The sequence below is a fragment of the Papaver somniferum genome, chromosome 6 (assembly GCF_003573695.1).
Source record: "Papaver somniferum cultivar HN1 chromosome 6, ASM357369v1, whole genome shotgun sequence".
Classification (NCBI taxonomy): Eukaryota; Viridiplantae; Streptophyta; class Magnoliopsida; order Ranunculales; family Papaveraceae; genus Papaver; species Papaver somniferum.
In genome coordinates, this window is record NC_039363.1 from 56,715,845 (window position 1) to 56,729,256 (window position 13,412).

A 13,412-nucleotide genomic window follows, 5' to 3' on the forward strand; every position below is an offset into this window, starting at 1 on the left:
GATCATCTGAATTTCATCTATGAAAACAAGCGTTGCAACACCCATATGCCATCTAATGAGCAACAATATGGGTTTCATCAACCACAATATATAAAGATTAGATATCTTCTATTGAGGAGAACTTCAATGCCATGGTGCAAAGCATGCAGGGTTTCACTTTTATGTTTCAGCAGAGTTGAAAAGGAGGGAGTACCAAGTACACCACCAACTTTTCTTTTGGACCTATAAGACAAAACCTAATAACATCAACAAGTAAACCTTTAGAAAATATACTTGTATATGATTGTATATACAGTTTATCTTTCTTGTGCAATCAATAGTTTAGATCAAAGATCCGTGAACCTGATTGTGTACAAGAATTCTTTGATGATCTCAAAAATCAATATCCAAGAACAACCTATTATGTATTAGAACAGTACACGAAGCGAATTCCAAAAAGAACAAGTCTTGTAATCTATATTTCAAGATACGAATTCACAAGAATAAGTCTTGTAGGTTTTATATAGTCCTAGTTAAAAACTCTAGGTTGATTATCGAATCACTTGATTTTACTTTAATTATATCAAGCACAAATATAAAGTGGAAGTAAAAAGTAAAACAAGACACAAAGCATTTTGTTAACGAGGGAAACTGCACTTGCAGAAAAATATCAGGACCTAGTCCAGTTTGAACATCATATTGTATCAAGCCGTTACAGATACTATCCTACTATCAGACTTCGGAATGGAGTGTAGTTGAGACCGAATTCACTCTCCAAGCAATTCAGCTGCAGTCGTGTTCCTTACATCTCTTGAACCTCGCAAGATTCTACGCACTTGATTCCCTTAGATGACGTCCTTTACAGCCTAAGAGTTGCTTCAACCTAAGTAAAGACTTTTATATTCTGCTTTCAAAAAACACCGGTTTGATTTCCCTTTAGATGTGATTCAATATTTTGGAAATCTTGTGTTTGTTTTGAAAAATTACCAGGTAAAAGTAATATCAAAAACAAACTTACAGATTTAGGGTTATACTCTTCAAAATTTTTAGAGATACCTAATATATTCTACAACAAGAACAACTAGAATAAATCTAGATAAAGGGAGAACCTCTAACAACTGGGATCTTTGAATCCCTGACATTATTCTTGTGTGTCGTAGTTGTAAACTAGAGTCGTCATGTCCTTAAAACCCTTTTAGGGTTTAATGACTAAAGAGACTCCACCTTGGGATTCTTGAAGCCAAGTCCAATTATCTTTATCTTGATAGTTCGTGTATCCTGATCTTGTTTTGATCATTGAGTTTCTCACTCAAACAAGATAGATAGAAATCACAAAGTATCTTCGTCTCAGACTTTGTGATTCCACAAGTTTCAACTTGTGAGGTGAATAATAATCTAGGTTGAGGTTTGCTAGACTTTGTCTATTGCAATCAATTTCCTACCTCACCTTGATCTTTGATCAGAACGGAAATCACAAATAGGCTTATCTGTGGAAGGCAGATTGGTTTAAAGTCTTCAATTGAGTTGAAGCAACTCTTAGGCTATAAAGGACGTTATCTAGGAAAATCATTTGAGCGGAGTCCTGTTGTGATTCAAGAGGCGTAAGGAGCGTGACTGTAACTGAATTTTTGTGAATGTTTAATTCGATCTCAACTACATTCCAGTCCGAAGTTCTGATAGTAGGATAATGTCTGTAGCGGTTTAATACAGTTTGGTGTTCAAGTGTGGACTAGGTCTCGGGGTTTTTATGCATTTGCTTCCTCGTTAACAAAATTTTGGTGTCTGTGTTGTTTCTTTTTCCACATTATATTGTTGATATTTATAATTGAGATACCACAGGTTGTATGCTAATCAATCAAAGTAGATACATCCATCCTTCTTTGTTGGATACAACTTGATTGGTTCTTGGATATTGATCTTTGGAATCGTCCAAATACTCTCATTCATAATCAGGTTCACATATTCGGTTCTGTAAACTTTCTGATTGTGAGAGAAAGAGATATAAGCTCTTCGTATAATTCCTTGATTGAGATTCATTAAGTTGAACTCTCGGAATTTTATTCGAGTTTAGTCCATACAGGTTGCCTAAGAAATATTTGGTGGTGTATTTTTGTACCCCCACGTTTTCACATGATATAGTGCTAGGCCTCACCGTGTCCTCTCAAGGATTAAAAGTGGACAAAGCAAAGATAGACTTGATTAATTAAAAACTTACATACCCCACTTCAGCGAGAGAGATTCGCTTGTTTCTTGGTCATGCAGGTATTTCATAGGAGGTTTATCAAGGATTTCATCAACATCTCAACGTTAATGTGCAAATTGTTGCAAAAAAAAGGCTCCTTTTAACTTCCACCAGGATTGTGAGGATGACATTGACAGACTGAAGGAATTTATTAATTACTGTATCAATTATTAAGTATCCATATTGGAGTTTACCATTCGAGTTGATGTGTGATGCAAATGATTATACAATGGGTATCATTCTAGGTTAGAAAGTAGAGAAGTTATTACACGTGGTTTACTATGCATCTCGAAACCCTTAATGAGGAAGAAATTAATTATTTTACTACCAAAAAAGGGTTATTGGCCATAGTGTTTGCAGTAAAAAATTCAAATCTTATTTAGTGGGTCACAAGTGATTGTATATTCTAATCATGCAACACCTAGTTATCTACTAAAGGATAAATAATCTAAGCGAGGAAGAATTTGGCAGTCCATTTTCTGTTGCGAGAATTTGATTTTGAGTATGGATACAAGAAAGGTGTTAATAATACATTGAAAAATCATCTTAGTAGACTTATTGTTACGGAAAAAGAATTTTCCTTGCATGATTGTTTCCAGATGAGAAACTTTTCTCTATGGATGAATTAGCACCTTGGTAAGCTGATCTAGTAAACTACTTGGTTACTGGGCAGGTACCTAGTACATTGTCCAATTTTCAAAATTTAAAGCTTAAGAACATAGCCAAGGAGTATGTGTGGGATGAGCCCTACTTGTGGATTAATGTTCTGATCAGATTGTTCGCAGGTGCGTACTTGACTCTGAATTTGAATATATTCTTAATTTCTGTCATTCTTATGCTTGTGGTGGGCACTTTGGTGCTAAACATACCGCTCTCAAAGTTTCCAAGAGTGATATTTATTGGACCGCTCTATTTGAGGATGCATATGTTTTTTTGAAAATCTTGTGATAGATGTAAACGCACATGCAATCTAGGTGCTCGAAATCAAATGCCACTCATACCGATTCTTGTTGTAGATATATTCGGTGGGCGAGGAATTGATTTTATGGGCCCTTTTGTTAATTTGTATGGAAAAATTTATATAATTCTTGTAATGGATTGTGTGTCGAAACGGGTGGAGGCTAAAGATACCACTGCATTTTCAAGTTATTTGTCAGTTTGTGAAGAAAAATATTTTCTCCAGGCGTAGTACACCATGAGTGGTTATCAGTGACAGAGGATCGCACTTCAAAGTATAATATTATTCACAAGATTTGTACGTCGTATCACCCGCAAACTGGTTAGGCAAGCTAAAATTTCGAATCGTGAGATTAAGTCCATTCTTGAGAAAACAATCAATTTCACAAGAAAATGTTGGAGCTTAAGACTCAGTAATGTATTATGGGTGTACAGAACAACATATAAGACACCGACTCGCATACTACTTGTCGGTTAGTCTATGGTAAAGCCTGTCATTTCCCATTTGAGTTAGAGCACAAAGCATTATGGGCGGTCAAAATGTGCAACATGGAGTATGGCGAAGCAGGAAAACAGAGGAAGCTACAAATTAATAAGCTAGAGGAGGTACATCAAGATGCTTACGAGAGTTCCCATATACACAGGGAAAAAATATAAACTTTTCCATGACAAAATGATTTTTGGAGAAAGTTAGTCTATCTAATACTCATCTTCGATTATTTCCTGGTAAGATAAGGTTCGGATGGATTGGACCCCTTGTTACTAATGTTTTTCCTAATAGTGCAGTTGAGATTACTGGTTTTATAAATAGGATGATTTCTAAGGTCAACGACCAAAGATTTAAGACTTGGTATGAAAACATCCATGCAGAGAGTGTAGACTGATTAAATTTCAAGGTTGCACTCTCTTGAGTAACTCGAATGGTAAGTCGGGCTGAAGACGTTAAACTAAGCGTTATATAGGAGGCAAGCCACTGGTTTCGTATTTCTATTCATTTTGATTATAGTTTTCATAGTTTGAATATTATATTTTGCATTCCCATCTTAAATTTTACGTACGAAGCCCTATATCTATGATGAAACTTTCGACGAAAAAAAATTTCATCAGAAAAATTATGACTACAATACCTTTTGGTAAAACACCTTGGCGACTTTTTTCAGAATCCAAGTTGAGTGCTTGACCCAGGACAGACTCACATTTATTTTCCAGAGAGAAAATATGAATTCAGAGTCTGTTTGGTTGCAACGATTGGTCTGAAAAGTTGAATTTCAGAAAAAAAATTCCCATAACTTTTTCAGACTGCTCGACTGTTAGCACGGAGGCCATAACTCCCAGACCTTTAATCGGAACACCGAGACCTTTCGACATGTTACAGTAAAGACACGGGTGAACATTTATCGTTTAGAATGTTTTTCCTATTTCCTCACCCATTTGTACAGTTTTTGAGGTGAATATGATTTTCAACTTTGAACATTGGGGATAATATAGAGTTTTAATTGTGTGGGAGTAGTTAACATGTTTTTGATAATATATTAGTATGAGTACTCACTTTCATAGGCTAGTATTAGTTTTTATACATAGTAAAAAAGAAAAAAAAAATACTCTATGATTTCTATGTATATTTGAATTAAAATTCATCTTCGAAGTTTTTGAGCTATTTAGGATGACACCAAACCTTCTACGTAGATGGAAACGATTATTTTGGCTATAAGATATTAAACGCAACGTGAAAACATGGTTTATATTCTTCTATAAATGCTAAACTCAAGTGTTAGAAATAACATGGTAATCGTTGAATAATTAAGAGGAGAATTTGTGCATGCATTACTCGTAATCTATTAACACTAAATCACGTTATACTTTTCTTTTGCATTTTATATGTTTCTCTTAGTGATTCGGTGTGATTTTAGTATTTCCTCAATGTTGTGTAAAAATGGATCAAATTGATTGAGATAAAAGCCCCAAAGACAATGAAAAACAAACAACAGTAAGCATTTGTCTTAGACACTCAAAAAGTGAGCCAACACAAAACAAAAAAAAAAATCAGGCTCAGTCGTAATCACATCGCAATTATAAAATCAGAACTAGTCATAAAAATCCAACATGACCAAACTTGTGATACAAAAACCCCGTTAAATGTTGGGATCCATTAAAACTCCATCTTAAACAAAATGGATATAAAAATTCCAAATTTTAAAATTGGTTTCATCAAATTTTATAATGAAACCAAAATTGGTTTCATCAAATTCTATGATGTTTCATCAAATCCAAGAGATTCGATGTGGTTATTGACGTTTAGATAGCAATATTCATGCGTTTTCTCTATCTTTATCCCCTACAATTGAACGGAATGCAAGATCCATCATGTAATCTGCTAAAAACGAACATGCACTTGGATTCAAAAGATCTAATTCATGTTGTAGGCTAAATGGGTGCTAATTTCGTGTTTGACTGTATAAAGAAATCCTTTCACAACATTCTTAAGAGTATTTTGGGTAACAATGTTCACCTTAGTCGGCATCTGCACACTTTAAATTCTAGAAATTTTCACTTAATATTATGCAAAACACATCCCAACAAATTGACAAATTAGTCAAGTCAAAATTTAGTATCCACGTTATCATTCTGCCTGGGAAATCTGAAAATTACAGGATGCCTTTACTTCTATAACTGACCTTTTTTCTTCTTCTAAGAAATAGCAAACTTATCAATAAAAACCTGGTACACGAGAAATGAACAACGTTAAGAGTCATTGCATTATAATTGACCCAGAAATAGTTAACAAGATTTTGCAACATAGTTTCTATATTTTGCAACAGAGTTCCTATATAAAAAAGAAAACAATGGAGAAGTGAAGACCATTCTTTACTTAATTATGAGAAAATACACTTGAAGTTACATTTACACAATAGCAATAGCCAATAATGAGAGCTAAAAAGCTAATCACACACATCTACAGCAAAATAATGGATTAGCGCAATTATGCAATACAAATCATTTGTTCCTATGTTTAACGAGCACTGTCCAACAAATCGGAAGAAACGAACCTGTGAGACCAAAGAACTTCTGTATTGTAGTGGGTCACTTTGAATCGCTCCTTCGAAGAATATTTCGGTGTATGAACATTGTGTATGTTGTCAGAGGCAACGTACTGTAGTGTTTACATGAAAGAAGCATTTTGTAGGGATGACTTGTTCACGATTCACACTTTTGCCAGAACACGCAAAGATTGTACCAATCTAACTATGCATATCAACTCTAGGGGCTCCCTCTCTGTATCATTTGTACGAGGTTTTGAACTATCTCAGACATAGGAGGGCGGAACTCTGGTTCAGACTGCAAAATAGACACAGAATTAGCTAGCTACATTACACAATGAAGAAAAGAAGAGAGAAAACTTGCAAAGGTAACCTACACTATGTAATTTTTTTCCCTCTTCAGGATAATTGATTATTTTTAATAAAAAGTAAAATAACAATCTTATGCAAAAGGATAAGTAATTTGATGAAGAGTCACAAACTCCTCGACTAAAAGAACATACCTGAACACATAAAGAAATGATGTCCGCAAACCGCGACAATGATTTAGCAGGATAATTTCCATTTAAAGAAGGATCAACCATTTTTGACAGTGCTTCAATATCGTGAAGCTGAGGCATTGCCCATCTGACCAAGAAATGCTCCCCTCGAGGCCTTGACCTATGTTTTTCAGACATCAAAAATATTGTTAAGCACCAAAACAATTACTCAAATTGTAAAAATGAGAAAATTTTGGTTGTTCTCTCTCACCTGTCATACGACTTACGCCCGGTAAGAAGTTCTAACATAACCACTCCAAAGCTATAAACATCACTCTGATGAGTGTAAGTTCCAGTTTCGAATTCTGGGGCACCATATCCGTAGGTAGTTGAGAGATGTCCTGACAACTGAAATTGACCAACCATATATAATAATAAATACCTATTCAATCTGTCCTAAAAAGATAGAATTCCAGGTTTGAAACCAGTAATTGGACGGGAGATTCACAAAAATAACTTTATCCTTCATCTTCAATTTTTACCTCCTGGATGCTAGATTACTGTGTTACAGATTAATAATGTTAGTTTTCCCACTGGCTTGTGACTTGTGTCATTTACCAATCCCATTTAAAATCTGAACCTAGACAATCTGCATAGTTATCGATTTCCGTACTCCAACATGCATAACGATTAATAAGCATTTAAGTTGATGAAAACAGATATCTACCTGACTAACAGCGCCTGACATTAATAAAGGAGCCAACCCACAATCTGAGACACGCACGGTGAGCTCATCGTCAAGCAGAACATTTGCAGCCTTAAAATTTCGGTGCACGACAGGTGGTTGACAGGTCTCATGTAGATACCTTCACAGCAAAACGAAGTTATATAATTAAACTTCAATATCTATATGACCTAACCAGCAAAAGGGGAAAAATAGTAAAGAACAACAAGCAAAACTAAAGCCGTGCTGTTAGGTTCCTTGAGGAGCACAGATAATGTGGTTCACAGATTTCTAGGAACTGAACTATATTTCAATGCTGTTTGCCTTCACTGAATGCAACAGAAGTTCATCTTATTGTCTCATTATGCAACTATGTGAGTAGGTAGAGATTAAATTATGTTGGTGTCATCGAAGATTCTGCCGAATAAGTAACATCTATAGAAAAGACAACATTTCGTCCTGATCCCGTTCAGAACATATGCAGAAACTGCCATCCTCTTTATTAGGATTATAAGAAGAAATAACAGACCAGAACTTTTCTCTTACCTCGGAATTGAAGTTAAATATTTATATCATTCCCAAATAGTAACTTCAAGGAAAAAATGTCTTGACGAACTAAGAAGTAAATGGTATACTAAAGTGCTGCAAAGAACAGTAATACTTACTCGAGAGCTCTTGCTGCTCCAAGGGCCATCCGAATGCGAACATTCCAAGAGAGAGTCTTACTGGCCTCATCATATGAGTGAAGGGAATCATTGAGAGTTCCATTACTACAGTACTCGTAGATGAGCAATCGTTGCGCATGCTCCAAACAGTACCCCACAAGCTCGACCACATTAACATGCTGAAGTTTAGAGATACTTGACACTAGCTCAAGAAACTTTTCATCATCTAGCCGAACATTATCCAATTTCTTAACTGCCAACAACTACAAGACATCCAAAAGCAAATAAATTGCCAGAAAACAGCGACTTAGAGAGGAACAGTTAGGAAGAATGCAGTTTTCTCCGGATAAATGAAACCGGGATCAATAACACTGTTTAGCAGCAGTCGGATTAAGTGACTTCCGAATAAAGATATAAGAATGTTACCTTCCCATCAGGGAGTTCTGCTCGGTAAACACTGCCCAGCCTACCTCCTCCAATCAAATTTTCCTGAGAGAAGCTGTTTGTATACTGTTGTAAGGATGCAACAGTAAAAGGCCTCACAGAAGTTGGAGGTATCAGATTTCTGGGAGGAGAGATTGCTGTAGTTACTTCTGAGGAAGAAATTGGATTTGCAACGACTTGCGCAGCAGGGGGAGGAGGGGGAGGGGGTGGGGGAGGAGGCGGCGGGATCATAAAAGCATCCAATCCTGACCAGGACCTATCTATATCAAGTACATGCTTTTTCTGTGGAATCGCTTCGACTCTCTTCATCTCCATCTCCTGTTTGTTCCGTTGCGGAATTGCTTCAATTCTTTTAGACTCCATCTCCTGTTTGTTCCTTGCAACGGGAATATCCTCAGTTCTTCTATTAGCTACAGCATGTTCCTCTTTTCGGTTCGTATTTTGTTTTTCCGGAACTGTTTCAAATTATTCAATCTTTATGGTTATTGTACTTCACCAATGCTAAAGAAAGAAAATCTCACTGAACTGCGTCAAGTTACCTGTTTCTGTTTGATGGTTAGGTCGTCCTGAGATGACATTGTCTTTAGATTTCTCAACTGGGACATTAGACGGACCTCTTTCAGGCCATGTGGTGTTTATGTAGGCATCTTGACTTCTTCGGCAACATCTTAAATAAATAAGGACAAGTCCAAATATAATTATGAGAATAATTAACCCCCCTGCTACTGCAATGCCCACAATCTGTTTCTTTGAGAATGTTTTTTTTGTACTTGCAGGACTTGATCCGTCCTGTGTGGATGTTCCACTTGCCTGTTTCGTAGGTGGGCCTCCGGAAGGTGGGGACCCTCCTTTAAAAAAAGGTGGTGCCCACGTGATAGGTGGAATAAGAGTAGGGTCTGGAAGTGGTGGTGCAGGGGCATCTGCGGGTGACGACTCAGGGGCAGAAGTAGTGTTGAACAGGTTCCCACTCGTTCTGTAACATTAACCCAACAGTAACAACACCAAAGAAAAGAATTTTTAGTCACTATCATACGTGCAACAATAATATGATAACTATACTTAACGAGAGCACCTGCAGTATATACGTAAAGGAAAGCAAGATAGATGTAAACAGCGAAATGTACATAATATGGCTACAGAACTCCCCATTTTCAAGTGCAACATACATGACAAAGGATACCATCTTTTTAAGCCAGTAAAGTTCTGTTATTAAAACCACAACATCGGTCTTCGCCAACTAACCTACTAAGCATTGGTCATTAGCGTTCTAAAGAACATTTAATCGAGAAAGGTACACTGTTTTCTATCTTATCATTTTATGGCTTACTAGTCCATAGGAGAATGACACTAATTACAACTAGATGCACATACAGATAGGTAGGAGAACTGTGTTATCAGTATCACAAATGTCTTTATGTATCTTCACATGCCATACGACTTTGCAATAAACTTGATGTTCTGCAGTTACTACTATAGCTCCTATACAATGAAATGGCAGGAATCCCATGACAGATGCATAACTTGTCTTACATCAGGTTGTTTCCACAATTATAATGAACATTTCAAGATAAAGAAAACAAATATAGAAGTATGCAGCTCTCACTTGAAATTTGGTATGCTCAGTAACTTTTCAGGTATAGAGCCAGAGAACAGGTTATTTTCTACATTCCTGTAAACAAAGAAAAAAAACAAAAGAAATCAACAGACAGTATTTATATTCCATACTGCAATTAAATGAGGTGACTTAAGACCTTATCTTATTGTCAGAAGAAGAGAAAAAATTTATTTAAATGGAGTGATCGGAAAAATTACAGGTCGCTCAGAGGAAGGTCTTGTAAAACATCAAGAGTTCCAGATAATTGATTATCCTGTAAATGCCTGCCAAACAAAAATCTCAATAAATTTGCAAAAACAAAGTAAAATAGAGGTGTAGATATAACAAGCTTAGCATGTTAAGTTCCTTACAATGTTGTCAGAGATGACAAACTTTCAATTGTTGGTGGAAGTTCACCAGTTAAATTGTTACTGGACAGATCCCTGCACAAAGATGGTAACAATTCCTTATCAACTTCTGAACCTAGTAAGTGAACCCCAAACAATAAGATAAGCTAAAACCAGCAACTTCCTTACAAATTTACTAATCCTGGAAAGGCCATAAAGGCATCTGGTATTTCTCCGCTTAAATGATTGTCGTTTAACGACCTATTGGAAATAACTTAGATAAGTAAAAGCATAAGCAAATTTTTGAGTATCCCAACTAGGGCTGACTGAAGACAAACAGGCTTAGCTACATGCTTACATCGCTGAGAGTTGCATTAGGGAAGATAAAGAACTAGGGATGCTTCCCGAGAGCTGGTTTGCTGAAAGAAACCTGACATACTCAAGGAAGACCACATGCTTATGGATATAAGACATAGACAACAAAGTGCAAGCTGAAACGCATTATTGATATTTGATTACATAAACTGAGAAAGATACAGAACATACAAGCTCTTCATAGTAACAGGTAAACTAGCTGGAAGACTCCCTCCAATCTGGTTGTTGCTAAAATCTCTGTTGCAAACCAATAGAAGAAATAAAACATTAATAAAGGTGATCACATAGACAATAAAACCCAGTTACTGACTAAAGACAATATCACGAGAAACAATTTTGAAAAGAGGAATTAAATCCACAAGATGCGCATTCCAATATGAACACCTCTTAGGAACATACTAACCATCCATTGGGGAAGAATTTTTGGTTAGCATCTCCTAGGTGGGTCCAGCTCCTGGTAATTGAAATGCGCATCCTGTAGATATGCAAATTGCTATTAACAGACAACACTTACAGAGTTTCTAAAGCAGTAAAGGAACCTAAGCTTTCCCCAAGCTTTCCATTAATAGTAGCAGCATTGAGAATTCTGTTAAACCAATTAATTATTAAAAGAATTGAGTACCAAGAACTACAGTGAGGAAAATTAAACACAGCAAACAATCTAAGAAATACAATCGTACATTGAGGTTATGTTTGAATCCACGCATGTAACACCTTGCCAGGCCTCTAAACATGGGTCTCCTCCATTTGGAATCCATCCAGGAAGCACGGGCTTACCCAAATCAGCATACAAGATATTCATTGCAGCCACTGAAACAGTAAAAAAATTCAGTGAGATATAATTTTCATTTTCTTTAACAACCAAGAGAAACACAATATCATCAGATCTAGGTAAAAAGGAGTATGCAACTATTGAAATTGAGCATTACCATCTTTATCGTTAGTGTAACCATAAGTAATCTGTTTGGTTAAAATCACCAACAATCCCACCAATACCAGCTTACATATATCCCAATTTGAGTAGTTCATTGCCATCTTCTTCTTTTTTCTTTTTTTCCTTCACACCACAAACCTCAAATTTGCTGCTCTGAATTCATTTAACGGAACATAAAGTGAACCATGAATAACCTCCCCAATCCAAAAATCAAACTGAAACAATAGAGAGGGGAAATAGAAGATTATAAGATCTCAGTTATGAAGCATAATTAAGAAATTTTTAGAAAATCAGTCAATAAATCTGAATAAACTCTGAGAATTCTGAGCTAAATTAACAGGGATAAAGCAAAGGACGAACCAGAGCTTACAATCACAAATCTAATCGATCTCAGGATTAAGAAAAATAAGTGAGGAAAGAAAACTTGAATTGGTAACTTTTGAAGACGTGTACCAGTTAAACTTGTTAACTGGATGAAACTGATTTCTGAGAAGAATCTTGTAAGTAAACTTAGAAGTTAAGATTCCATGAAAACCAGACCAATCAAGAAGCACACAGAAAAAGATGGAATTTCAAGAAAAGATAAACGAAGGAATCGAGAAAGAAGAACTTAGAAACCCTAACCTTTTGTAAAAAACTGATGATGATGATGATGAGATAGACAAAGAAAAGGTATACAGAGAGGTACAGACAATTTACAGAAGGGTCTGATCTTTTTGTTTCTCTGCTGTTTTTAGTTTTTAGTTTCTCTCTCTCTTTTCATTTTCCTTTTCTCTGTCTCTAACTCACTTAGTACTACTAGCAGTGGTGGTAGTATATAAAAAAAGTCGTACATATATCTTCAGTTCTGTGTAACTTCACTGAGATTGAGACTAAAATATGTGTTTTCTAATGATAATCTAATGACTTAAATTGACTGGGCCGATTCGCTTATTAATTAACTCGCCGCCAATTTTGTTGCCACATTTTGAGGTGTCATAATAACTGAACGGGTTCGGAATTTAGGTGGTGTTAGCTAACATTTGGCGTGTTTTATTGGTAAACTGGACAAGCCTTGAGAATATAATTTAAAGGCGGCAATTCAAGAGAGTGACAAGAGAAAAGGGCGAAAGAGAGAGTAGAATCCTTCTGAACCCACCACAGTGAGAATTTTCTTTAGCCAAGCTGAATTATATTCAACATTTTATTTTCGTCACCAGAGTTGCTGTATTTTGCGTTTTAGCCTCCATCATTTTTTTTTATTTTCTTTTGGAAGCATAAACGCTCTAAAAGAGGTCAAGAGCGGTGCCGGTGATAGACAGTATAGTTCATCAGCCGGTAATCGGTGTTTTCATCTCACAGCGGCATGGAGCTGAGAATTGGTTTCAATTATTGATGGAAATAATTAAAAAGATAAAGAAAACATTTGAAATTTGTGAAAAGTAAAATATGCATGTGTGGACGCATTAGTAAAATACGTGGAATGTGTGTGTCGTTATTGCCTTTATAAGGTCTGTTTGAGATTTAGCACGCAACGAGTAAAAAGCAATTAGGAAACTATATGCCCTTGATGGCAGTATATGAGTCTATCTATGATTAGGTAGCTTATAGTTAGGTAATCATCTTCCCGTGTAGTCGAATATTGGCGACAAATA

General features: G+C 36.0%; 1 protein-coding gene across 5 annotated transcripts; it reads right to left on the bottom strand.

Annotated features, from left to right (window-relative positions):
• Window positions 1–5,637: 5,637 nt before the first annotated feature.
• On the bottom strand, window positions 5,638–12,645 carry LOC113287636 (protein STRUBBELIG-RECEPTOR FAMILY 3-like). Of its 5 annotated transcripts, XR_003330192.1 has the most exons (18): window positions 12,403–12,645; window positions 11,774–11,993; window positions 11,525–11,654; window positions 11,359–11,430; window positions 11,016–11,081; window positions 10,828–10,899; window positions 10,659–10,730; window positions 10,494–10,565; window positions 10,341–10,406; window positions 10,132–10,197; window positions 9,068–9,501; window positions 8,511–8,983; window positions 8,085–8,347; window positions 7,423–7,561; window positions 6,967–7,103; window positions 6,720–6,876; window positions 6,226–6,514; window positions 5,638–5,896 (listed from the first exon to the last, which is right to left on the bottom strand). XR_003330192.1 is itself a non-coding variant. In XM_026536431.1 (17 exons), the coding sequence occupies exons 2-17, from the start codon at window positions 11,877–11,879 to the stop codon at window positions 6,437–6,439; spliced, it is 2,403 nt and encodes an 800-aa protein (XP_026392216.1). In that variant the 5' UTR covers window positions 11,880–11,993; window positions 12,403–12,645; the 3' UTR covers window positions 5,954–6,436. The 5 variants fall into 5 exon arrangements, 4 of the variants coding, with proteins under 4 accessions (XP_026392216.1, XP_026392217.1, XP_026392218.1 ...); XM_026536431.1 differs by lacking the exon at window positions 5,638–5,896 and having other exon boundaries at window positions 5,954–6,514; XM_026536432.1 differs by lacking the exons at window positions 5,638–5,896; window positions 12,403–12,645 and adding an exon at window positions 12,139–12,373 and having other exon boundaries at window positions 5,954–6,514.
• Window positions 12,646–13,412: the final 767 nt, after the last annotated feature.

Coding starts and splice junctions, on each gene's coding strand:
- LOC113287636 (XM_026536431.1), bottom strand. CDS start 11,879: ATGGCAATGAACTACTCAAATTGGGATATATGTAAGCTGGTATTGGTG. Junction 11,082..11,358: donor TTTACTGCTTTAGAAACTCT/GTAAGTGTTGTC, acceptor GGTTTGCAACAG/AGATTTTAGCAACAACCAGA. Junction 10,198..10,340: donor GACCTTCCTCTGAGCGACCT/GTAATTTTTCCG, acceptor CTTTGTTTACAG/GAATGTAGAAAATAACCTGT.